Source organism: Rhamphochromis longiceps, linkage group LG1 (genome assembly GCF_057381845.1).
Source record: "Rhamphochromis longiceps isolate RC_006_pf linkage group LG1, R_longiceps_female_GT1.1, whole genome shotgun sequence".
Lineage (NCBI taxonomy): Eukaryota > Metazoa > Chordata > Actinopteri > Cichliformes > Cichlidae > Rhamphochromis > Rhamphochromis longiceps.
Window position 1 is genome coordinate 12,133,749 of NC_140557.1, and position 27,685 is coordinate 12,161,433.

General features: G+C 38.6%; 1 protein-coding gene across 1 annotated transcript in view; it reads right to left on the reverse strand.

Moving 5' to 3' along the window:
- unc13c (unc-13 homolog C (C. elegans)) overlaps nucleotides 1-27,685 on the reverse strand; it is a 117,681-nt gene that overhangs the window by 30,095 nt on the left and 59,901 nt on the right. The window contains exons 15-18 of the mRNA XM_085383151.1: nucleotides 22,336-22,425; nucleotides 21,420-21,548; nucleotides 14,938-15,071; nucleotides 12,909-12,994 (exon numbers count right to left, since the gene is read on the reverse strand). Of these exons, the coding sequence (XP_085239277.1) occupies nucleotides 12,909-12,994; nucleotides 14,938-15,071; nucleotides 21,420-21,548; nucleotides 22,336-22,425 (439 nt within the window). The remainder of the gene's footprint in view (nucleotides 1-12,908; nucleotides 12,995-14,937; nucleotides 15,072-21,419; nucleotides 21,549-22,335; nucleotides 22,426-27,685) is intronic.

Consider the following 27,685-nt stretch of genomic DNA (forward strand, 5'->3'; position numbering starts at 1 on the left):
TTTGTGTTTGTACTTAAACACTGTAAGTGTGTGTGTCCCCTTATTAGAACAGGGATTGGTGCCAGTGTGTTGCCTGAGGTTTCCATATATGTGTATATATCAATGCACTCCTACGTATTTTAGCATCAAGCTGGATGTTTAACAGCTTTAAAAAAAAAAGTGACTTTTTTGGTCAATTACAACAATTATACTGACAGGAATGCTGTTTTCTGTGAAACTGGTAATTATGAGAGTGACCCAGTAATGACGTGATCCAGCAGTACAAGTTGTGATTTTAGTTAAATACTAACATTACAATATTGGCTAAACAGTGCAAACATTGACAAGCCTTAAATTTAGACTGTAATGTTGAGCATCCGGTAGCAGTGGTGGCAGGGAGCTAACCCTTGCTAATTAGCACAAAACACAGAGCCCTTCTAATTACCGTCGTGTGCCACCTTTTCTACTGTCCTCTGTCCTCTTGCCTGTGACCTAGAGACTGATCTCACCACACCACAACAGAACGTCTTAGTTCCTATCTCTAAGGAGAAGTGAGGACAGAACAAGTTTGCTGAAGGAGCTGAGAGTGAAGATGCACAGGTGTGTGCTCTGCAGAAGCATTTTTACCAATCAAGATGTGACACACGCTTTTCCACATTAAGAACACCGTTATGCTCATTTGACAGAGATCTTGACACAGAGCTGTATGCCATAGCAAAACAATGGACATTTGGTGCAGCTTTGACACACATCAAATTTAATTAGCATTGATTAAAACAGGGGGAGGCGAGTTCTGTTCAAAAATCCACAAATAGAAATGAAAAGAGGGCGCCGTACACAAGTAAAAAAAACATTATTTTTCTTTTATCTGTAAACAACAACATTATGACAATCCATGAAAAAGTTGTTGCAATGTTTCAGCTCAAAGCGTTGGACTAAGAGACTGATGTTTCCTGGAGCTGTTGTTGCTATCTACTAGTGCACATTTGTTAGCATTATAGTCTTGCACTAAAGCATCCTGCACTCCCCTTGGAAATCCAACGCTTCTATTGAATCACGTGTTGGTCTTTTTATTGGTCTCTGTTAGCCAACCACTCCCTGTTATTTTGTATGGTGCTTTTTCATTTTTTGCACGACCCTTTCCTTCTCATTTTTCATGCACTTTTATCCAGTATGCAAATAGCCATACAATTCCTTTCTCGATGGCAGACACGATTTAGTGTAGCAGCTGCTTCAGTGTTTCACAGATGGAATGTGTTGCGTGGGCACTCTACATCTGATCATATGGTCATTTGATACACATTTGAGTCGTACTGTAATGCCAAATGTATACCGTAATCCATTTTAACTAAACCATAAAAACATTTGTCTATTTCTGGACACACGATAAGAGGTCTCAATAAGACTGAAAAAGCGGGGAACATAAGTGAGCACAATAGTTTAGCAGAAAGAAAGAAACCACCTAATCACACACATATTCAAATGCAGGAAAAGATATAAACAAGCACACAACATCAAAGACATGTTTAAATCCAATGCATTGCACCGTGCCTGTCGTGGCTTAATCCTGATAAGAACCTCAGTGCTTACTTTGATGAATAGTGCCATGCTTGCCATGCTCGCTATACTTCCTTATAAGCTCAGAAAAAAGATATTTACATATGTGCAATTAACACGTGTCTGCCTCAAGATGCATTCAAACACAATACAGTGAGTGCTGTACTTGAGTCAGTCAGTTTTCAGCTGTTACCGCAGCTCGTTTTATACCTGATTTAATGACTGTGACTCCACTTTAACAAAGACATAGGCAGACTGTCATGTACATTAAATATCTATGTGAATGCATGTGTTATAGTAGTTCTACTGAAGCATTAACATAATAATTGGATGGCACACTATTGTTTCAACGCATCTTACTGAAAGGTTACATAATGTTGATATCCCCAGAGAAAATGTCTTCAAAGCAAAGACCTGGGTTACATTTTTATGAAATGTGAAGACAAATGCAACAACAGATAGAGAAGTGCCATAGAGAAAGACATAGAGAAATGTCACAATCAACTGATTTTCTCCACTCCACAAAGTAGTCTGTGCTTGAAAATGCATACATTAGACTTATTTTTGAATATTTTCATAAGCAGCCATGAAACCGGTTGGTTTAAAGTGATTTTCTGTAGATTACTGGTATGAAAAACCACAATGATGTCAGGAAATGAATTCTTTTCCTGACATGTCACTAATTTCATCAGCACCTAACCTGCAAGGCTAAAGTGGTTTTCAATGTTGAAACTGCCGTGTTAGTTCTTACCTGAATTCAGTGATTCAGTCGTTGTCAGAGAAGGAGCAGCTGGTTTAAACACCGAATACTGCGTCTGCATTTTTTTATTAGGGAGGACCTACGGTTGTAATATCTGAATAGCTATGGCAGTGCCACTTTAATAATCGAGCTGGCACTGCAAGGCTGCTTACACACAGCAGAACAGACACATATACATGCACCATCACAGTGTGTCAACCTTTCTGCCCTCAGCTCTGCTTGCATACACCTTTGCTGTCACATACTCACAGTCACCTACAATCATCACTTAAAGCAGATTTAATCCTTAAGCTCATTCTGGATACAAATTACTGTAACTAACAGTGGTTAAAAGAGGGCTATACTCTTGACTTTAAAAGCGCCTCAGTCATAAAGACACATCATCTTATATCATCTTTCTAGAAAATGCAACACAAAGGGGGAGATTAATTCTTTTCAAACTTGGACTAAAAGTCATTTTTCTTACCAGTGTGATTTTTTTTTTTTGGAACAGAGGAAAAAAACTGAGGTAAATAAGACTGCAGGGAACATTAAAAAAAATACTGCAATAAAACATACAGAAGCTGCCTGACTTCACAATGAGTCATCTGAAAATGGTTTTAAATTTTTTATAGCTGAGAATTCCATTTTAAAATCTTGAAGGCAACAGACATAGCTTGCCTTTAAAACAGGCAGAGCCTTCTTAAAAAATGTAATTACAGGAAGTTGAAATTCAACACAATTAATTTATAATTCACTTACGAATTTCACCTCGAAGACAGTAATTATACTGTAGCTCTTTGTCAGATCTGTCATTTTGCAAGGTAAGTTGATTCAAATTTATTGTTATGCTGATATGATTACTTATGCAAATCCAGCCTCACAAGGCCTCGTGGTGTCACTGCACTGACATATTAAAAACTATATAAGTATTTAATTGTACCATGGCTGTTCATGCTTCGATGTGAGCTATATGCTTAAGTACACTTCATCATAAATACTGTGGCAATAATGTGGTGCTAATGTGTTTTGTTTCTGTTCCAGCTCTTCATGAATGATGCAAAACTTTGCAGAGGGCCACAGCAATAAAGTAGCTGTATGCAAATGAGGTAACACAAGGTAAAGTGACAGCCCAATGAGATCAGAAAGCCTTATGATTGCATATGATCGATTGGACACTTCACCTAAGACATTTTTCACTAAATTAATGAAGTTAATGGTAAAAAAAAATGCCAGTGAATGAAACTCAGTAAGGCACTGAGGTGCTCAATAAATGAGACCTAAAGTTCTTTTTAGTACTGGTGGATGTTGTCCATTACAGCTTGTATGAAGACCTTCACTCTTCAGCTGATTGGCCTGGCAGGCGTCTATGTGTTTTCACAGTCCAAAACACAGATGCAGGTGCTAGTCCCAAATAGGATGCATTAGGAAAAAACAGTCCACACACTTCCATTAGAAGCAACTTTTGTCTCTGCATGACTAAACTCCCTCACCAACCTTACCAAGTGTCCTCTTTCCACAATCTCATTCACAAAGAAGATTTACACCAATGCTTTCTCACATTTATTAACAAAAGTATTAAGTGAGCTTGAGCGTGGTCTCATTGTCTCATCTAGCTTTTTAAATAAATGCTGTAAATATGCATGAAAATGTGTGTAGTATATCATTTTGTGCACTCATACACTGTTGTATGTGTATTCGGATCTGTGTCATTTTCCCCTGCTGGTGGTAAACAGTGTGGGCTGTCCTGAGGGAGGAGTAGGCTCAAGGTCCCTGGCGAGGATGTCATCTTGTGTGACGCAGCCCACAGGGACAGACAAACTCACAAGAGACTGCCTCACTCTCTGCCTCATTGATTTAATACAGTGGATATTATGAAGTGTAGCAGTTTACCGCAGCTTTTGCATTGTACAATTACCATTCAGCGACTATATCTGTAAGAGTGCAAGGTTAGACGGATGTGCTCAAGACAAAAGCCCAGAGGAGCAAAATGGCAGCCAAAGGCAGCGTACTTTTCTCTGTGGCACAATTCCTTCATCTTGGCTTCTGACCCAGTTCAGTCAAAGGGCCTCCGTAGCTTTATCACAGGGGTCTACTGACACAGCTCGGCTAAAACACAAGAGTCCACAGAGACACCAACCCATGTTGATGAGACTCAAACAGAAATATAATGAACTGAGACACAGCCAAACCTGAGGTGAACTAATGTTAAGGCTCCACTCTGGTTCAGGATAATGAATCACCACTGCAACACGTAGTGCGGCATTTGTGGTCTTATGTTAAATCTATGTCTTTGTGGATATTAAGTACGGATTTATGTTATCCATTTTATTAAAACAAATACAATAACATTGCATATTATACAGCAGCTCCTTAAGAGAGGAAATATAAAACATTATTATTGAACTGGACTGACAGAAGGCATTACATTTAATGGAGGCTTTATTAAGCATTTATGAGACCTCCATGTATGAAAAAGCTGCTCTTCAGTGCTTTATAAAGTCAATGAATATAAAAAGACATAAGCTGTCAGATGATGTACTAAGAGATCTGAACTGAGGTTCCAGTCTTATGCCAAAAAAAATGAAATGAATAGTTTAAAAAACATCGGGCACGCCTCAGCCCTGTAAACACCACCTTGTTATAGAAACCAAAACCGTACTGTACATTAACTGAAGTTCAATTTAACTCTTTTATGGAGCGAAGCTGCTCCAACAGGCTGAAGGTGAGTTAATGGGCTGCAGAGGCACTAGATCTTCAACGGCATGCCCTGGGAACCACCGTCATTAAACAGCTATACAACGCATATAAAATGTGTGCCTTAAACTTCATCACAGTCTGAAAGTCTAGAAATAAATCCGTTGTTGCTGTAATGAAGCACTATTTTTATTCTCTTCCTTATTTGCTTCTGTTTAGCTTCAGTGACCAGTCTGCATGCTCCCTGTTGGATGTTTTTTTAAGGTTTTTTAAGAAATTAACAAACTACACAACAACATGGCAAATTATAATAATGATTGATATGCTTCTAAAAGCTCAGTTTCTAACTACACAGCACAATTTTACAAGTTTATTAGTAAGTTATCAGGGATTGCGGGAATACATTCAGCTATAGTCACAGTCATTCACACTCGATATGCTCCCACATCTTTTCTCTGTCTCTTATTTTATCCACTCTGTTTTTGTTATCCCTCCTACCTCTCTGAAGCGCCCTTTCCCTCTCCTCTCACACATTCAGAGATTCTCACAGTGATGCTAAAATTAGCAGCATCCATTTCTGCACCAGCACTGGCACCAAGGGCCTCCAAGCAGGAATCAGAGGATGCATCAAAGACTTCATTAAGTAATGTGCATGCACATCTGTGCACAGAGTCACAAAGACACAAATATTCTCTTTATATTCTCATTCATTCCTTCTTACTTACTTGCACAACTGAGCGCGTGAACAAATGTGCGAAAGTGCCTGCACATTTGTCTGCACACATGCATGCACATACGCACGCATACGCACACAAGGACACACACACGCATACAGACACAGATAGATAGACCAATGAAGCAGGATATTCCGGCCCACCTCCTTCAGGGTGTCTCTGTCATCCACCCTGCCAGTTTTATGGGCCTTCTTATATAAACAGGTTACTCTGATATACTTCCATTTGTCTGAATGAGACAGCTGAGCAGAAACCTGAATTGGCTCAAAGAAATCACCTCTTCTCTACCACCTCATCAAAACACGGTACATGCAGGAACAGTGCATGTGTTCATACACATATGTATGCAGCTTAAAATAGACCTACAGGACCAATTTGGTCACTTGTCTACAGTTTCTGCTATTACACATGCAACTTTCAAATAGCACTGTAGGTGGTATTGGACATAGCAAAATGTAAAAAACTTCCTGAATAGTATTCTTACACAATGAATGTGAAACTTTAAGAGGACTTTTCTTACCATGCCATACCATGAATTGTGACCAATATTGTGATATTTAACATATTTAGTCATGACTGTGAAATGGAGTGATGAAGCAGAAAGGTGATTTAAGGGACTTTAAACTTGGCATGGCTGTTGGCGCCAGGTGGGCTGGTTTGAGTATTTCAGAAATTGCTGTTTTATTGCAGTTTTGCATAATCATCTTTAGGGTTTGCAGAGAATTGTTTAAAAAAGAGAAAATATCCACTGAGTGCCAGTTTACTACTCGGAAAATGCCTTGTTGATACCAAAGATAAAAGAAAAATGGCTAGACTGCTTTGAGCTGATAGGAACACTGCAATAACTCAGATAACCACTCGTACAACCAAGATTTGTGGAAGAACATCTCTGAACATGAGGCATGAAACCTTAAAAAGGATGGATACCAGACTACATTGGGTGCTATAAAAAGAAAGAAAGAAATTGAGCCTGCAATTCACACAGGCTGATCAAAATAGGAAACTGGAACTGAAACTAGAAAAATGCTGACAGGTCTGCCGAGCATCGATTGCTGCTGCAACATTGCGATGGTAGGGTAACAATTTGGTGTAAAGAATGTGAAAGCATGGATCCATCCTGCCAGATATCAACAGTTCAGACTGCTGCTGGTTGGTGTAATGGTGTCGAGAATATTTTTTTGGTACACTTTGGACCCCAGATTACCCGTGGCACACAATGTATAAACATTGTAGCTTGAGTATTGTTGCTGACCATTTCTATCCATTTATGACCACAGTCATTAAACTGTAGCTATTGTTACTGATCATTATCATTGCTATTAAAGGTCCCTAAAAAGCCTCCAGTTGATCCAAAATGTTACTATCAAGGACTAGAAAGATAGACCGTATTTCTCCCATATTAGCTTCTCTTCATTAGCTCCCTGGTAAATCCAGAACTGAATTTTAAATTCTTCTACTCACACACAAAGTTTTGAAAATAAGTCAAAATATGCATGGGAATAATCACGCCCCATTATCCCTTAAACACCTCATAATATCATACTATGGCAAAAGAGCACTTCACTCTCAGACTGCAGGCTTACTTGTGGTTTCTAGAGTTTCTAATATCACAATGGCCGGCAGTTCTTCCAGACACCAGGGCCCTCTCCTGTGGAATCAGCACCCAGTTTGGATTCAGGAGACAGACACCTTGTCTATCTTTAATATGAGGCGTAAGGCTTTCTTTTTTGATAAAGCTTATAGCAGGCTGGATCAGGTGACCCTAAAACATTCCCTAGGTATACTGCTATAGGCTCAAACTGTTGCAAGAACTCACGTGATGCACTGAGAACTTTGTGAGTTTTCACTCACCACATGTTTATATATCACTGCAGCATGTCATGAAATCATTGTCTAGTCTGTGTGTGAATGAAGACCAAAAGGGGGTCCAAGCTGACACCAGCAAGATGTTCCTAATATAGTGACAAGTTTACATGCAAACCCTTTAAGATGTAGCTTAAAAGTGTATGCAAACTTTCCAAGTTTTGTACTGTTTTACAATCAGTAAAGTAGTAAAGCATCTCGCATGATTTTGGGTGTGTGTGCTTCTGCTACACCATTATGTGGTTTATGAGCTGTAAAATGCTCCCTCATTTAACTACTAACCTCTCTCCACCAATCCAAACCCAGAGCTCCAACTACTAGCCGATCCAACAAAAAAGTGAGCAATAATTCATACAAAGTGCTCCTTTGAGGAACATGACAGTCATTTCCTCCTCCTGGCATGTGTCGCTGTGGGCATGCAGTGATGTAATGACAAGAAGAGACACGAGGAGGCAAAGTAGGGGAAAAGGGTTCAGGCTCAAGGAGCGAGAAAGAGGGTATGTGTGACTGAGTGCATCCGTGATGCTCGTCTCTTTTTGTAACACTGACTCCACTGGGCAAATCGAGCACGCACACACAAACACACATGCTGCCCAAACCTGCTGTGACAGCAGTCAGTAACACCCCAGGTGGTCACATGCCCAGCTGCCCTGACTCAGATATCCTCACATACAAACACAAAGCCCCAACTGCTCTCACTGTCTCTGTTGCATTATTGATTTGCTTAAGTACATATATTATCAAGGAAGTGTAAACACACGAGATGTTTTTATATATTATAGAATTTTATTGACTCTCTTTAAGTTATTGGTTTAATATCTAAGAAGAACAAATATAATAATTATACATTATTTTGACCTTTAATGTACACTAATGAAAATGATATTTTCTTATCTTTGTCATGTTTGAAGTACATTTGCTGTTTATTGTTACAGTTTTCAATTTCCTTAAGTTAGGTATTGCAGAACTAAATCCTGCACAGGTAACAGTACAACATGTCACCAAGCTGGATTGTGTGAAAAATATTCAAATTGAATGTACTTCAAGTACAAACAGATAAACAGGTTCAAGAAGTTCTGCATTGCCAAATGATGAAATAAAGAATAACTTTCAAATTGTTTTCTTACTTCAGGGCACAGGAAGTAGCAACATCCTATATAAGACAGAGGGTGGAGGAAGTCTGAGGCTATACAAGTATGCGATGCTTTCATAAGTATGACGTACTTATGAAAGCATACGTATGTGATAGAGGCTACTCAGCATTTACTGACACCTAATATGTTATGAGTATGACCACTACTAAAGTTACTGTGGAAATTTGAATTAAAAAAATATAATTAAAGTATAAATTTGTGTGTTTATGAAAGTCTCAGTTCACATAACCCTGAAATCTTTGTACTCTGTGCTCTTTAACCTCACCATAGAACCCCCCCCCCCCCACACACACACACACACACGCACACACACACACTCTGCACCTGTCACAGTATATTAAATATAAAATGGACATTGACATGAATTCTGTAGCCTTACCTGACAAAAAAAAAAATCAAACTACAACCCTCTCAATGTAGAATATACAGTATATGCTTTGTGTGTGTGTGTGTGTGTGTGTGTGTGTGTGTGTGTGTGTGTGTGTGTGTGTGTGTGTGTGTGTGTGTGTGTGTGTGTGTGTGTGTGTGTCAGAAATACTGCAGTTTGCAGTGTCTTCACCATGACACCTGGTTGCTATAGCAACTTAAGAAGGCTTAGCACAGAGGAAGCAGCAGGTATATGCTGAGTAGATGAGAATAAATTGTCAATAAGCTCTTTGGTGCTCCTGAGCTTTGCGTCTTCAGCACAGTCTGAAGAGCATTTCTAGTGTTTAAACCTCAATCACATCACCCAGCCTGCTTGCCTTCATCAAAGTAACAAATATGTCTTCTGTCATATTTAATTCAGCACAGATGTGGCTCAGATGTTCAGCTTGGACCAGGCAAAATATGCATGTTTTAAAAAAAAAACCCCACTGCAACATCAATGTAAATGATAAATCAGGGTCGCAGTCGATAAAGAGAATCTCATAATATTTGTATATTAATATGAGGTGCAAACCATTTGATATCATTTTCTAAATGCTGCTGGACATTTTATCTTCTCTGCCTAAATCAAGTATGCATAAATCAAATAAATCAAATCAGATAAGCTGTGTCCTACATAGTCACAAACAATCATTTTGTTCATAGAAATAATGAGTTGAATGACATGAAGTGATTAGATAAGTGAGATGAATTTGGTAAACGTAAGAGTAGCATCTGTTGGGGGAGCGTGATTTCTGTGTGAAAAAAAAAAAGCTCAAAAACATTCATTGCTTTTCAGAGACGTGACTTTGGCAAACTTTATCTAAGTTAGACTTCAGAGCAGAAATCCACAAAAACTCAGAACCAAGGGTGACACCCTGCTGAGTCCTTATGTGCAAACACACTGACACGAAACTATCTTAACACTTGTTCACAACCCCACTCTTCATTAACGCCTTTCTGTATTCCGCCTCCCACCATATATCCTGTGGGGATTGATCCAGAAGCCACCAACCTCAAAAACCAGCCTCCAGGTGGCATTTACTGCCTTTTGGGAGGAGAGCTAGAAAACACGTGGGCAGGAATTAAAGACAAAACCCACATAAAACAGGGAACATCTGTTTTCGTACTGGTAGAATATATCAGAGATTTATGACCTGATCACTGCAACTCTCTGGGGAAAAAAAGACTTAACTTGTATTGCAAAATCTATATTAAACCACCAAAGCATACAGAAAAACAAATACTAGTTTCATTTTGCAGTACTACACAGCTGCAACAGTTTACACTCTGTTTGGTTCGTCCACAATTACAGTTAATAAATAATCTCATGAAACTGCAAAATGTCATTTTTCATACCTTTACAGTGCATGTCAGTCTGGTGGCCCTTTTTCCAACACCTTCCAGTTTATTGTGTAATATAATAAGTTAAATACAGTGTTTATTTGGCCAAAACAAGGACATGCTGTAAAAAATAGAGATGCAGAATTACTTGAAATTTAATATTGATCATGATTTTGGATTCCCAGAAATGAACATGATTGTGCAATATTGAACATGCATGCTAGAGAGCAAAGCAAAAGCAAATAAACCTCTCTCTTAATCTCTACCTGACAACAAGACTGAATGATGGTGCTGCAAGCTGTTCCTTGTAGCACACAGCTTGAGGTTTCCTGGACTAGTCATTGCGAGCAAGCAACACTACATTATATAGACAACAAGAATCAAATATTTGGCACAGCAGATGGTAAAGTTCATCCATCCGTGTTTGGAAATAGTTTGGATATACTTAGGGCAATTGTTTTTAAACCAAGAAGTCATGCGGAAAGTGCTGAAAGGATAACTAAGTTGCTCTATTGCCCGAAAGAACATCACAAACTGCAGTACGATGAATGCATGGAGACCAAGAAAAACAACGCAGTGGTTGTTAATGTCAATCATCCAACATCATGACATCATGACACCCAAGAAAGCACATCAGAATCCAGTTCACCAAGATGTACTAAAATTATCAACACAGTCTTATTAGCTAAAGATACATGTCCAGTAAACAAAATGACTATGCAAATGTCACAGAGGAAACACAGTCAAATCTCACAGGTGTCCAGCACTTTTCTCTGAGTGCTATTCACATCAATCATGCAAGTGATTGTAGTGAAAGACTTTATTTTGCCTCTTGAGCATATGGGTCAAGTGAATAAACGTTAGTAACAATGTAAAAGTGAAAAAAAGACCTGTTGATTTACCATTGTGTTTTTAATTTTTCTTCTAAGTTAGGTGCACTCAAGTTAGGTGAATAAAGAGGACAAAAAAGCATACTTTTTTATTTCTTAAAATCGGCAACTGTGGCAGCGTCTCGTGATCTGCATTTTGGTTAAAATAATCATAATAATAATCATGTAGCCCTAGTAGAAAGAATACGTTAGAAAAAACTCCAGCACACACTTGCATGTTCTGTATCTTTAAATATTTTAAACTGTTTGACTTACAATCAGTAAGATATAAGACATCCTTTTATCCCAAGGGAAACTTAATTTCTGAATTTAACCCATCTTAGAAGTAATGCGTTGCCACTCTGCAGTGCCTAGGGACTAAAGCCAGTGCCTTGGTCAAGGGCACAGTGAAAATACCAACCTCTTTAGGGCCAGTTTTTGGCAAATGCCAGCTAGATACCCTCACCAATGGTGTGCCAAAGAGGATGAAGAAATATTCTGTCATTGCTCCTATTCCTCATGAAAAGGTCTGGCACGATAGATCAATGTGCCTCACACATTGTTAAAAAAATGTTTGCCTCACACTGCAGTAACAGCTGATGCTAACACCATAGACTCGAAACATACACTGATTCCTGCATAACCTGACTTTTTCAAAATCATTTTTAAACTAGAGATTCGGTTGCTGATACTGGTGAGCAGGTATGACTAACCAGGGTACTGACTTTCCCTCCAAACAGGTCAATATTGTCCCTACGGCATTCACTTATATTACAGTTAATATTGTATGTGCACAGTTGTGTCAAGAGTTTCTGTGACGTAGAATTCAGTATTGAGAAACAATGATCCTAAATCTGACATTAAGATGTCACTGATGCTGCGTGTAAGCAAATATAAACATTTTCATATTGATTTAAATGTTGGCCAGTTACTCCAATTTTACATGCTTGGGTTTTACATACTGCGATAGTTCTACCTCGAGCAGAAAGCTGCTCATATTTACTCATGTGGCATTACACCAAATCATAATCTTGCCTAGGGCGCTAAAAGTGGGCCTCGAACTTACTACTGCTTACTGAAATTTGCCATTAGCCAGGGACTCTTACTCCAAATGTTGCAAACTGCAGTAACACTGGGGCATCATAAATACTTTTCTTTGTTTTTTTAAGGCGGCGACTGAACGACGGAGGTAATTAAATAAAGAGACACAAAACCTGAGCATCTCACTTGTCTTTGATTGTGCAATAGATCAAATGCTTATCTTGCTTAAAAGAAGTTCCAGTTTCACTACAGTGATCAATAGAATGAAAGAAAGCAAGCATAATCTAGATAGGCAGTAGCGCTGACCACAGCCAGGCACAGGTGATAAACAGTGAGACACCAACCGATAAACAGCACTTACATAGACAGGCATAAAACACAGTAACACTCTGAACTTTTGACTGCAGAAAGCAACACAAAGGTCAGTTATTGTTCTTCACCAAGACTCAGTCAGTTCATATCATTTGTCTTAATCTTCCACTCGGTCACTTATGCCCTCATGCAAAATTATCTGATGAGCACTGACCTTCCATTGCATACTTCATATCTAGGGCAAAGAGACTCCACATGATTTCAGCGCTGATCTTGCCCGCATTCAGCTCCTGCGGAAACCTGTTGGAATTCAAACGGATTTCAATCAGACTCATTTCCGTACAATGACACGCTTGAGTGGCTGGTCTGATGGCCATCCCAGGTCTCTAACGAATGACTTAACAGATGTGGTAGAAGACATCTCATAATCTAATAACCCCCCGCTATTTCCAAACCTAGTTGAATTGGGGCGGAAATGAGTTGTATGTGCGTGCCTTAAAGATGAGAAAAAGTGCAGAAGGAAATGACAAAGTGAAAGAGAGAGAATGAAGGTGGCAACGCATTTGGGAAGTAATCTTCTATTTTGAATGCCTATAGATTTTCAGTCAAAGCTTGAACGTGAGATGTCAATGGTTTAATTATCTGTATCTTCAGACAGTGAAGGGAGGACATTTATAGATGGCGGAGCCTTGGTTTGAGAAAGGTCAATTTATCTGGAAATGTTTTACTTTTGCTCCAGGCCGCCTTGTTTCTAACAACAAACTCATTTGTCCGACAATTTCTATTGGAGCAGTAATCATCTGCTCAGCTTGGACACTCCTGCAGAGAAGCAATGCTGAAGTGCACTTACTCACATACACAAAAACTCTGCTGTTCTCCTTTTCCCAACCTCAGGTCTTTTTATTGAGGTAAGGAGCCAAGTCCAAAAGGCTGATTCATTGCACCCAGCGAAGAAGAAAAGTGAACAGAATCCCTGAAACAATTGCACTTTCATCTCTATCACTCTAAGAATCTTTGTTTCTATCTCAGTTATTCCTCAGCCTTGTCATGCAACCAGATGGTGTACTGTAGGTAGGCCAGATAATGAAACCCTCTGTGGTGAAGATGAGCATAATATGTTCTGCCACAGTCTTACTTCTATTTGGTGAAATAAATGGTTTATGCATGAGGTGTTTCTGGGGATATTGCTATGCTTATGCTTTTAAAAACAACTGCAGCATCCACGTTTTCCCCCAATCATAAAATGTATTCTTTTAAATTAGTTTAAATCCGTGAAATTTTCAAGGCTAGTTTCATCATGTAAATATTCTCAACACAGTGCGACAGACTAACATTTTTCTCCCTATGGCTGCAGCGGCTCCTATTTAAAGGCAACAAGTCCCCTCCTGGATTTATCATGAAAAAGCATCTGAGTTGCTGTCACTCTGGAAGTTGACCAGGGGAATGTGGAGGCATTAGGCATGAATATTGCAAATCTATCATTAGACAGTGTAGGAGAGAAAGCTCAGGGCATAAACAGAGTCTTAATAAGCATCGTAAATCAGCAAGAAGAAGGAGAAAACAAAAAGTGGGAGGCATTTGAGCAGATATGTATGAGCGAGGCAGAAAGAGGGAAATATATTTAATCTTATTTTCTTTAAAGGCAAATGACACTCTCTTTCCTTTAGGTCATGAAATTTGTTTATTTTATAAACTACAGTACTGTAGTATTGTGTAGTTTTGAGTCACCCTGCATTTCTTCAGCGTGCCAAGAAAAAACTAATTTGCCCCTTTCTGATTTCTTCTTCTTCTATATGTTATTATATAAATAATAATAAAATACATGTAAAATATTATATTAAATTGCTTATTTTTACACAAAGAAAACCTGAGCAATTAGAAAATGCAGTGTTCAAAATATTGTTTAATTTATTAATAAATTAACTGACATTAACCTTTTTGTTTGGAGAGCTAAGTATAATTTTCCTAGCCACACCCAGGGATAACTGCATCCAGACCTAATGAATCGAGAAAACATTTCGAAAAAATGTGGGGAAGAGATCTCAAAAAGTAGCACATCATGCCACAACATAAAGAATAGAAAAACTGTAAACCTCACTATGTGAAAGTTTATTTGTCACAACATGCATTTTTCAGGATGGCCCTTTATCGCATGTTATGGTTAGAATCATAAAATATAAGGCTCATCGGTGTATATGCAAGGAAATGAAAATGCATATATTGTCAAGTAAAGAGATACATACTGGTTAATGACAGGGGTGTAAGCTGTCCGGTCTTCATCAATCACAGAGACCATCAGAGTGATGAGTTTTGGCCAGAAGTCCAGGTTTTTTATCGATGGACCCTGTTCCTCCCTGGGAAGGTCTTGCTTCCGGCTCTAAAGGAAAAATTGAAAGTTAAGGTAGAGGCTGAAGCATTTTTATAATGAAATTTCAACAAGACAAAACACAAAAAAAACTCTTTTTACTTTATAATGACCTAATGTTCTATTTATATGTTCTCTTTTCAGCATCAGCAGTGAACAGCTTTGATAATGAATGGGAACCTAACACGACTAGTATATGCTCTTTTTCTCAAAAAAAAAAAAAGTAACTAAATCTGTTTCATTGCTGTTCTCCTAATGTAAAGTGAAGTTTTGCTGCTAGGCAACAAAGAAGATGGCTGTGAGACATGCAGTGTATTTGTCTTAGATCCAAACAAAGACACGGTAAATTAAGGTGTTTTTCTGATTGTAAATGAGTTTTACATTTTACAGTGGGTAATAGCATGAGAGTTGTTAAATGAAGAGTGGCAGGCATCCCAAAGTGCTCAGCAGGGTAACCAAATCGTTTTACTCTGTGCTCATGTTATGCAAAAAATAATGATGATAATAATAATAATATTAAATAAATAAGTGTGCTCTGTGTTCAGCATGAAATAAGACTGCATTGGCTTATCCCACGAGAGGTAGATTATTAACTGAACTAATTATAATAAACACACATTTCTGAGTTTTTTCTGGCTTCACTGCACACAGTGACATTATTGCACTGTGTTTCAGACAGCATGTCTCCACACTGAGTTTCTTCCACCCACAGGTTTCTGGGAGCTGGAGGATAAAATTACAATGGCTATAACCATAAGTAACAAGGTGTGTTGGTAAATCAAGGACAACAACCTTTCAGTTTCAATATCTAATGTGTGTCCATGCAAATGTGAGTCAAAGTCCACTGCATAAATCTCTTGCTATACTGGGGAGAAAGGTGTTGAATCCAAACCTCTCACTGACTCTGCCATCTGTTCACACCACACTGCGTGCGTCCACACTGATCTCTAGTCACCAAGTAATTGTCCCTGTCGTGCCCTTTATCATAAACAGGTTTTATAGAAAATCAGCAAGAAAACAGCAAAACACTCCTGAGTTTCCAAATTGACAAAAACATACACACACTGAGAGAACTGCATCGTACGCACAAACGATTAAACACCCACGCACAACAATGACAATGAAAAATCTAACCCAGTACTGTGGACATGCACTCCCGATAGGAAGCCATGCACATTCCAACAACTTGCATGCATGACTAAAGCAAAAATGTCTTTCTGATGAAAAGAAAATTTTGTTAAAAAATGAAAATGTTCAGATTAGTCGCTGAATAATTTAGGTTGAATTATTTAACAATCTTCTACATATTGACTTTGGGGTGCAGCACAAAAAGGAGTGCTCTGGAAACATGTGATGAGTCCATAAATCCTCAATACAGTCTTCCCTACAATAATCAACTTGTTTCTAATAATGAATTTTCTCCTTTTAAAGAAATATAAGTCACATGGTGTCGGTATGTCCCACTGACACTGCATTTGGGAAGAATCGTACTAAGATTAGACTATTACTTCTTCAATGAAAGCTTCTATCGTACTGATTATATCCATCCACGTAGTGACACATCTGTCATGGCAACAGTGCGATTGGTCTCAGTCCTATTTCTTCACATATGTATGGTTGCACAGGACCCCTTGGTATCACATTTTTAGTACGCCGAGTACCCTTATTTTTCAGTATACAGGGTTATTGTTGTGAATATGTTTATTTTAACCCAACCACTATATTTTCCAAATCTAAAGAATATATTTTGTTTACTAAGCCTAGCGGATGAAACGAGTGAAATCAAAAGCAACTAATTTAAAATGAAACAAATTGCAGCTTTGTGGTCTGATGATTGGTGTTGTTATTTATGCCACTCCATCTGTCTACTTTTACACTTTTGAAAACGATTATTATAAACAACAGGTTCAACTTCATAATGGCCATCCAAATAATGTCTACAGGTGCACATAATACGTAATATTTTTTTAAACAACTGCAATTTTTCAATAAACAATTATGAAAATAATAATTGGTTATATTTATGATAAACATGAATATAATCAAAGATTTACTAATGATTAACCAATCAGTAAGAAAAAAAGCATAAAAATTAATCAGAATCACGCTGTTTTGGTTGATCTATTAATGATGTTACTGAACTGAGCACATGCTGTTCTGTGTTCATTTGTACAAAGACTCCATTTACACCATGATCTATATAAGATGGCTATGAATGAGAAGTGAAACTAGGCCGGTCAGTGTGATGAGAAATTAAGACAAACAATGACAATGGCAGATGCACTTGTTAAATGAATCATTAAGTCAAATTTATTTGGATAAAGAAGCAATTTCTGAGTTCAAACAAAGCTACCTTAAACAGACCAACAATCCTTATTGGCCTCTATCTGTACTTTGGTAGAATACTGATGCTCACTTCAATGAGAAAGGCAATGGTTTAATGTGAGAGGCCTGAACCATTGGGGAGACATGCCACTATGTATTGGAAGGTAATTTTTTGTTAAATTGGAAACATGAATAATAAAACACATGTCTCTGCAGGTAGTGAGTTAGCTATGCAAAGCCTATCTGTGTGTGTATTTGTGTGTGCAAAAGTATATGCATATACGAAGGACACTGAAGGTTGTGTCATCCCTGCTAAATCTGATGTGGTATGCAGCAAGCTAAAATGTTGTGTGTATTCCCTTTGTTTATTGGTATTCACTTCAAGTAGGTACAAAAATCCACTGTAACAAATCCATTGTCAAACGTGATTAAGAAACTTCTGTCATTTTTATCTTATTTTTATTTTTTTTACTACGCACCCATGGGTTTGACTCCCAGTTTCAGTAGGAAGTCAATATGACAGTGAGCTAAGAGTCCAGTGCAGTTTCTCTACTTCTGCTGCACGGGGTAGTGGGAGCATAGCATAAATATTGATAGCCGTGTATAATTCCTCTAGGGGGTAGCCAGTGGTTTATGTTTATTGTTTAGCTCCTGCAATTCCCATGCAGAAGAAATAAGCATTAGCATACCACTGGCTCCTCATCAATTCTCGCAATGTGACACAAATTACAGAGCCTCTGATTGAAGGATGTTCCCAGAGAATGTGATCAAATTCCCAAGAGAACGAGCTGCGGGTGGAACTGAAACTGCTTCCACGCATTTTAAGGCACAGTGAGAAATGGTTGTGTGTTTAATGCGTTGGTGAAAAATACATTTAAGGACACCGATTCTGAAAACGAAAAGCATCTTTTTCTTAAATACCCCTTTGTGTTTTGTTGGCAAATATGTGATAATGAAGGTAATGTAGCTACCTATCAAATCACTTTGAGAGGCTTGCTAGATAAGTGGCGGAGTGCTGTAGCTTCTCCTTTGTTCCTGTTGCACACAATCATTGAATCCTTTCCTCCCCATACAACACCAAACCGCTTCTGTTCATTTGTCTTCTTGTGCATTAGCATTTGCATTGGCATGTGCATGCGTGCGTACATATGTGCATTATTTAAGATGCATGCGCATGTTACCAGATATTTCTAGTGTGTGCACCATCACTGCTGCTCCACATTCCTCCATAGTGGATAAACCTTTTCTGTGATTTCTTTGCCCTCCCTCCAATTCCCCTTCATCTTGCTTTTCAAAATCCTCCCTTTACTGCCAGGATTTAAGAAACAGTTAAGCTAGATTCCCTCAGCCCCTCCTCCCCCGAGTCATTTTACACCCAGGCAGAAGCAGAAAGCTTTGTTGTCGTGTTATGCAAGATTCCTCGTTGTGGCTGGGATATTTCTCTGCTTGCCTGGCCACTGTGTCAGCTCTTGTGTCACCACACTCAGTCACTGTTAGCAACTGGAGAATTGGGGTCTGAGATGTGTTCTATCTGCTGGGCCAAAGGCTACCTGGTGTATGTGAACATAATTTATAATCACAGTGAGGTTTACTTTGGGGTGAAGTGCATGCCTTTTTTTCTCTGCCACCGAAGAAACATTGATAGAGAGGCTGTCTACTGCGAAACTGGTGGACGAAGACGTAATTAGCACCAAGTGTCTATCTCACCGGTTTGGTAATTGCTTACAACCCCTACGGCTGTTTAAACAAAGGAAACTTATTATTCAACTTTTGAGCAGATTGCACCCTATTACGACCTAAAAAGACATTATCTTCTGTGATGTAAAGGCCATTCTCCCTGGGAAGTAAACCGTAAAATAATCAGCGGAGCTGCCTGTTGACTGATTATTTACTCAGGCGAGGCCAAAGCACAAGTAAACTATCACGCGGAAGTGAGTCTGGAAGAGCCAAACATAATGCAGGACTTGGTGAAGCTACTTTTTGAATACGTAAACAGGTGAATCTGTCAGTTCTCAATATAAAAATGCTGCTCATAGTACTAATAATACTGCATAGTATTTTATATGAATAGTAGTATGATATCATAGTTTCACACAAAAAAACCATCATTCAGAATGAACCTTGTTTTTGTGGTACTATATTATCTGCGGCGACACCTGAGAAAAAAAATCTTCAAAACAGTTGACAAACTTTGTTTTTGTTTTGTTTTTTTACATAAGGAAAGATCTTCCAGACGGTTGGGTGCTTTATACGGCTGTTTTCCACCTACAGCTTCCTTTTCAAGGCTGAAGTCTTTTATACAAAGTCTGCAATAGACACTGTGTACATTTTATTGTCTGATAAATGTCTGTGGGGGATATATAGACTACTAATTTCCAGCCAAGCGGGATTGAATATACTTTCCACCATTGTCACACATCAGTACAAAGCAAAATAAAGCTGAAAAGGAGACCATAGTGTCACCTTTATTATAGGCTGGAGGTTTTACCTGATAAAGCTGTGCTGTCAGATAGATGCCAACACTTGACAGACCACGTTTTTAAAAGAAAGTTTTTAACTTGAAATTAAATGATTCCGAATTAATAACCACGTTAAATGTTATTGTTACTATTGCTTCTACAGTACTTTTCACACTGATGTCAGTAAAACTCAATTAAGTACCAGTTATCTAGTTATTGGTGTGTGCCTTGCTAGTTAATTAGCAGATGTTGAGTTGCTAGTTTGTAAATTACGAATGACTGCATGAACTGTGAGTTGTTCTCATTAACATTTAGGAGCTGTTGCTCAGACTGTGTTTACTCGTCAAATCAAGAAATTGGGAAAATATTACATTAAAAAGTCATTATGATAACAATAGGCACATAAAATTTTTATTACAGTACTTGTCATTACCCTGTGCGTACCATCTATAAAAACACATCATCTTTGCAGAAATTGTCTTTTTTCTCCTGTGAATGGGCCACCATCAGAGAGGTTATAGTTTTCAAGCCCAGGGAGGCCAAAGTAACCACAACCATAATAAAATAAATAAAACATTACAGAGCTGAACAGGTGGCAAGCAAATCCCATTCCAGAATTCTAGTGAACAAATGTGTTTTAAAACTGCTGTTTAGGAAGGAGGAAAATTGGAAAGTGTTCACTGACCCTAGTGTTTCTCCTGCAGCAGGTCTACACACAAACTGCTGTTATATAACTGCACAGGTCTGCAGATGCCCTGCACATGAACCGTGCTGTGATTAAGCCACCTGACCCTCTTTTTTTTCTTCTTTTCTGAATTAAACAATCCATGCATAACTACATTACTGTACCCAACCTTTACTTTAGCTGTTTACATATAACTTAATATCAAATCACAACAGCAGTCGCCTCTGTGCGGCTTTATATTGTAAGGTAGAGACCCTACAATAATACAGACAAAGCTACAGTGAAGCTGGAGGATGAATGCTAACTTTTTTCCACTCGATAAAAGTTACATGAAGGTTCCCGATGGTTGTGGACAAATGCAATAGCATGGCAGGATGCTGTAAACGGACCAAACTTCAGTCAGGAGAACAACTGAGATAATCCATCCACAATACGAGGTTAGTCATTAATATACTGCAACAACATGGGAATAGAGGAGCTGCGAGAGAATTCAACATTAATGAATCAAGAGTACGGAAGTGGAGGAAGCAAGAAGAATGAGATGAGTAAAGTTTGACTTCTCTGACTGTTTTGTTTCGCTTCATGCACCTTATAATCCGTGCGCCTTATGGTTCGAATAATACGGTACCTATCTTTCTTTCACTGTATCACAAGCTAACTTTAGCCAATAACATGTCTGAGGAGCTTCAAAAGTAAGCAGTCAGTGTAGTATAAACAAGTGTATAGTTAGCAAGCCATTGAAGATTACTAGTACACAGCTTGAGACCTAGCATGAAGCGTTCTCATGTGCGTTCTCTCACTTTGCGCAAAGCATCTGATTTTGTTGTTTAGGAATGTTTAAGTTTAAAAGTGCAGGCCTTAGTGTCATTAAAAGAGACACAAGCCAGTTACCTGATCAAGGAGCTGGTTGTATAGCTCATGACAATTATCAAAGATGTATTTATAGGTGGAGTCTAGACAGGCTTTGACACAGTCCTTCACCACCATACTGGCTCTTGGTGGACTCTGGAGTTCTTGCACCTGCAAACACACAGAAATACATACAGTGTTTAAAAAGTATGCCTTCACATTCAAACATCCTAGGTTTGTTAGCAGTCCATTCAACATGAAAATCATCCAGATCATAGACATAATGCTAGCAACCCTAATCAACACCTTATCACTTGTGCAAAAAAGGGCAACCTACTCTATGTACTATATATAGTAACTGACATGTAAGTGAACTAGCATTTAGGTACATGTGCAGTGTATCACATACTAACACAGGGGCTCCACTGTTTGAGCAGCGGTGCATACTGTATACACAGTGAGGCTCAGCATGGCTATGGCACAGAATGAAAGCTTTGGTAACCTAAAGTGACAGTTTTCATTCCTTTGCTCGCAGCTGCCATCTTAGCTATGCCTCAGTGCGCTAGCGCTACAACCCGACTCCCACAAAGAACGTCGGATGGAGCCGTGCTTTTCATATACCAGGAGACAAGTCAGCATACTCTTGGGGTTGAAGGAGGTAGAGGAAACAACCATAGCTGTTTATTGATGAATGAAGTTTAACACAACTCCACTGCTTTAGCCTCAACTCATGTGGTTGTGTAACAATAAATGGTTTGGTTTTTAAGTAGTAGAAGGTTTAAGGAGTAGAAAGTGAAAATTCTAATGTATATCAGAGGTATGCAAAGTGCTCCGTTATCATTTAGTGCAAGTTTATGTCTCTTTTAGTTTTTTCTTCAATTACATCCTTGTGTTCCCCTTTCACCCCTCAGCTTGTCCACTGCCCATCCACCCTTCACTGTCACACATAAAAACACACCTTCATCCTGAAGAACGTGATGCTGGTCAGCAGATCAACAGTAGATTTCAGATCTTGGAGACGCTCTGGGTTTCCCGCAGGGAAATTATCCTGATTTAAAACAGAGAGAAAAATTACATAAGGAGAGAGGACATCTTGTTGGAAGCAGCCTTGTAATGTCACACACCTCCGACTACCACGTCATATCGCTTAGGCCAAATATTAAAATTGATTACAGAGCAATACCCAGCAATCATAACAAAATGACTGTCTGTCTAATCGTTTAGTGGACAAGGGAGGTCTCTGCTGATGAAAACCTCTATTTCAGGGCCATGAAGTCATCAGGCAGTGCAAAGCACCGTGACGGAGAGCATATAAAGCCCTGACAGCTCAGAAGAAAGGCATCGCTGGCCCATACATTATCCTACTTCTCCTACTCTCTCAGTGCTCTAATAAAATTTTGCTTGTTTTCAATCCGTCCTCTTCCTTGTCGATGAATGCACATGGGAGACTCAGGAAGTAGAGCCAAATCTTAACGCCGCCTTTAGGCTCGACAGCACAAGCACAGGAGGGGTTTTTTATGCTAGACGACCAACAGAGGCAAAACTCGTCTGACATCTTAACGATGTCAACAGCATACAGAATTTGATTGGGTTTCCAAGAATACACGCAATAGACAATTGAGGTTTTTAAAAAGAAATGTTAAACACAACCCAGAGGCAGGTCTCGAATCTATCCAACAGAAAATGCAGATGACCTGTTAATGTTTCACAGTCAGTCTGCAGTCTACCGAGACATTGCAGTATATTTCTCTAGACCCGTGATTAACAGGAAAAGTCCATTTTAGTGGTGAAAGTGTAGACCCCAATAAACAAAGCTTGACACACATTTTGCATAAGCAAATGTAGATCACGTATTCTATATTTGGCTGCTGAAGTGGGAAAAATAGAGAAGAGAGAATCAGTAGAGGCTGTTTCTTCTTCAGATAAAACGCTGTTTGTGTTGCTGCCTTTTATATGAACAATACAGTTCTTTGAGGGTTTCATCATTTCTCTCTAGATAAAAGATTCCATTCAGTTTACATTTCAAAATGAAATTTATCCAGTTGCCAAGGGACTTCTTTTTTTAGAGTTATTGGGAAAATACATGGTCATCAGTCACTTTCTTTGCCTTCTTTTTTCTACTTATGTAGCCTTGAAACACAACATTTGTACCTATGAAACAACTGCTCTATACTGTAGTGTCACCATAGCCTTGAAACTTAGTGTGTCCGTATGTACTCAGACCACACAACAACAGCTCAGTATGTGCTTTAGTTGTTATGTGTTGGTACTGAGTAAAACTAAAAGACTGCAATAGGATTTGTTGTTAAAACAAAGGTAATCCACTGAGGCTGATGAATTTCTCAATTAACATTTAACCTAATCTGTGGTTTCTTATTTTAACAAAAGAGGCAATAACAACTCTTGGTATGAGAAGAAAATCATCTCAGAAAGACCTTAAACTGCACTCCAGAAATGTTCAATTTTCACTATTGCCAGTCTGCCTTTCAGTGATAATGGAGGTCTGATCCATTGCTGAGTTATACAATTAAATTTCATATTGCATTTAGGGAATATTTTAAATGTATTAATTCCAGCAGTTTCCTCAACTTAAAATTGTAATATAGGTGTGTAATTATGGTGACTAATGTCAAGTAAAATCAAGTGCTTGTTGACATTCACTTTAGCAGCTGTACAGAACATAGCATCTACATTCAAATATTATGACCTCACCTACCAATCTAATTTGATATCTGACAGCCAGTTTTGAATGCAGCTGGCATGTTTTTACAAAAAAAGGACTTTATTACTGATTACACCTGTGTAAAGCGGGGGATTTCTAAAAAGCGGGCTACTTTAAACAGCTCAAAATGGCCCATACTTGTCAATTAGTGTTACAAAGTACAAGATGTTAAATTCTAATCTGCAAAATCACTCATTTATTACTGTTCAAGTGCTGCTGCTCTTAACTTCAGGTCTTTCTAACAGGAGCAACAGTGGTGGTGTAAGAATTTTGTCTAGCTCAACCTCTGACTATGCTTGAAAACACAATGCTGCAACTAAGAGCTCATCAACAGAAAAACAAAGTGAAAAGAAAGGAGAAAAAAGATTTATTGTCCACAAATAGACAAGCATACTAAAAGTCTAAGCATTCATCTCTGCTCCAGGAAGAAAGACATAAGCATTGCCTTACAAAGATGACAGAAAGTCCATTATGAGATGAAATGAGGAGTGAATGATGCGGATTAGCTTTTAGTTCTTTGTCTTTGCTCTAGTGTATACTGAAAATTATGTTGGGCCAGTGCTTGCAATTAGTGCAAAATTCCAAAACACTACCTGCTTAACACATAAAAAGAAAAGTTAGAGCAAGCCTACCATTTACAGCATGAACTGTTTACAATTTCAGCTCAGACGCTGTAAACAATACCCTGTACACTGTACGACTGATGTTAGGAAAGGCTCGAATATTCCACAGACAGTGAACAGTTACACTGATTTTACATGTGTCTGTTCTTTGGATACCCCCCAAAAAACATTTTTCCTGCTCTCCCTGTCACAGCAGCATGTTAAGTTTCCATTAAATTCAAGTTATTAAATTCCTCCAGTCTATTTTTCTAAACTGGTGACCTGCCAAGCACCACTACTTTAGGTAATACCCAGACTATAGACAAGTACCTCACACAATCCTACTTAAAAAAAAAAAGAAAATTCAAATGTTTATTTTTGCCAGGTATGGAATGGAGCAAGTCCAGCTAATCAAAAGCAGTCATGTACTGTTGAGTGCTGGAACACATCATGGGAGCTTTGAACTGGAAACAATACACTCTGACCATGAAGACATGTGGTATGCACCTCTACTTTTGCATGCCTATTGCTATAAGGTATAAATACTGCATTTAGGGGTTGCATATTAGATTTTATACACCTTTTAGATTTTCAAAGGCCTAACTTAACCTCCAATAAAAGTAGTTTTTAGTTGTTTTGCTGTTTCAAGTATACTGAGGTTTATGCTGTAATATACTGAACTTGTTTTTTTTCCTGAGTATGTCAAATTTATAAGAGACCCCAAAAAGAACCAGAGAACAGTGGTTAGATTATATTTCTCATCTGACCTGAAAATGCCTTGAGCGACCCAAGGACAAGCTGAAGGGGATGTCACTGTGACCCACCTCTGGATGAGCAGCAGAAAATAGAAGAAAGTACTTCTAAGCCCTTTCTACACAATAAATCCAGCCAAGGTTATGAACATTGAACGCCAGTATCTTATTCATTCCACTTTAGTTCGTTCTGTGCCCTTTCAATAAATAAATATAGTTGTCACAGAAGTTTCTTATTCTCTGCATTCTGTGAAAGGTGACACTAGCTCTTTTCTTCAGCTTGGATTTTTTACACTTTCTGCCATAAATTTCAAAGGGCTGGCTCTGGATTAAGCAGGTTCTGCTCTGGAAAGAACAAGATTACTCTAAATGCGCGCAACAATGCAGGCGTAGCTTTTGTTTTCTGAAAGTTTGCTTCACAAGCTTTGAAATTATGTTCGGGTGCTATGTGGGAATCATATAAGGGTAATGTTTGAATAAATGCAAATGCTTTAACAAAATCTTGTTGGTATTAACTGTTAAGCATTTATTTTTTGTTTTGTTCATTTGATGCTTTATCCAATCCATAAAAAAGGTGTTAGTAAAGAAAGCTGACGTAGTAGTGCTGTGGAAAGCTACAGGTGCATTATTAGATTTTTTTCCCACAGGTTTTGGAAGCAGAAAGAAAAAACTGCTGTTTGCATGAAGTTCTACTATACAGAGTTTCATTTTGAGACTATATGACAAGACTTAGTGTTGCTCACTGAACAAACATCACTTTATATCAAACTGCCCAAACTCAGCCCACATCGTGCTCTAAATGCTGAATTTTTATGCACGACCCAGTGAACCCCAGTGAAATCCCAGCTGGGACAGACTGGCCATATGAGGTGTCACCGTGTATCAGGAGTATCAGACTAAACTTGAAGGGGAAGAAATGCATATGTAGCAAAATGTAGAGTGGCACTTGCAACCTGGCTCCCTCACTGCTGATTCAAGTCCTCTGTTTTACAAAAGCAAACTCGATCTCCCTCAGAATGTCATTATAGGGAAATCCATACTGTGAGCAGGCGGAGAAGCCAGATCTGAATCTTATTACTGTCCAATAGTGGCAGGTGGGCTCTGTGGGATGGCTTCAGAAAGTGAGAGAATGAAAGAGAAGGTATAAACTGTGTGTGGATGTGTGTGCATGAACCACTGGTCTGTGGCAGGTTTGACAAGAGAGCAGCAGGGCAGTGCTGGCAGGTGAAGCCAGTGCGATATACTGTGACTTCTCTCAGTGAACGTGTCATTGCCAGATGACCAGGCCATCTGAAAATAAGAGAGGCCATCTCTCCTACACTTAACTCTCTCTCCTTCTCTGTCTACCACCCATACTTTTCATTCGTCATGTTACTCCTTCCCGCTCTTTCCAAATTCATCTCATTCCTTCCAAATGTCTCCCTCTTTGTCCAAATCCTTTCTCCTCCAACTCCTTCTCTGCTTCTTTCATCCACTTCTCTTTCCAAATCCTCGCGATCCCTCCCTCACTGTTTGCAACTTCATTCTCCATTTACCGTTTAGGCGCATACTGCTGCTTTTCGGGTGTGTCTTTAATCACATGTGGCTTCACACTGATGGCTATGGCAAAGAACAGGGGGACTGAAGCAATCACCCACTTAACGACACATTGCCTTTTGTGTTACATTAAAGGTGAGTGGGTCATCTTTCAGCTACAGTTCACTGTTTCCTGCCTCCAGCTAGAGAGAAGCGTGGAACTGCATGCTCTCAGGTGCATACCTGTGTGTGCATGGCAGTATAGCGGGCTTGTATGCAAATATATTAAATAGACAGAGAAAAAGCGGGAGAAAAATATGTGTTTATATTGTATATCTGGAGGTGAGCAAATCTACATGCACAGGGTATGGAGGGTAAGGAAAATGGTGAAAAAAATGAGTGCGTGACTAAGTATGTGGTATGTAGCAGGACGAGCTCTTCTAGGATTGCTCTGAAAGATTATATGCTGGAATTTAGAATTTTAATTTAAAATATGAAATAATTTGCATCCAGATAATAGTCTCAGGACAACTGAAGAATTACTCTCTTTTTGTATCAACATTTCTTAAAATGCACATCTCATGACGATACATAAAAAAAATTAGGATGTCTTGGATACACAATGATGCAAAACCACTAGCTGAAGACATTTTTATTTAGAAAAGCATTTGATTAATTTCTTCTTATGCTGTTTTTATAGTTTTATAGTTTTACATT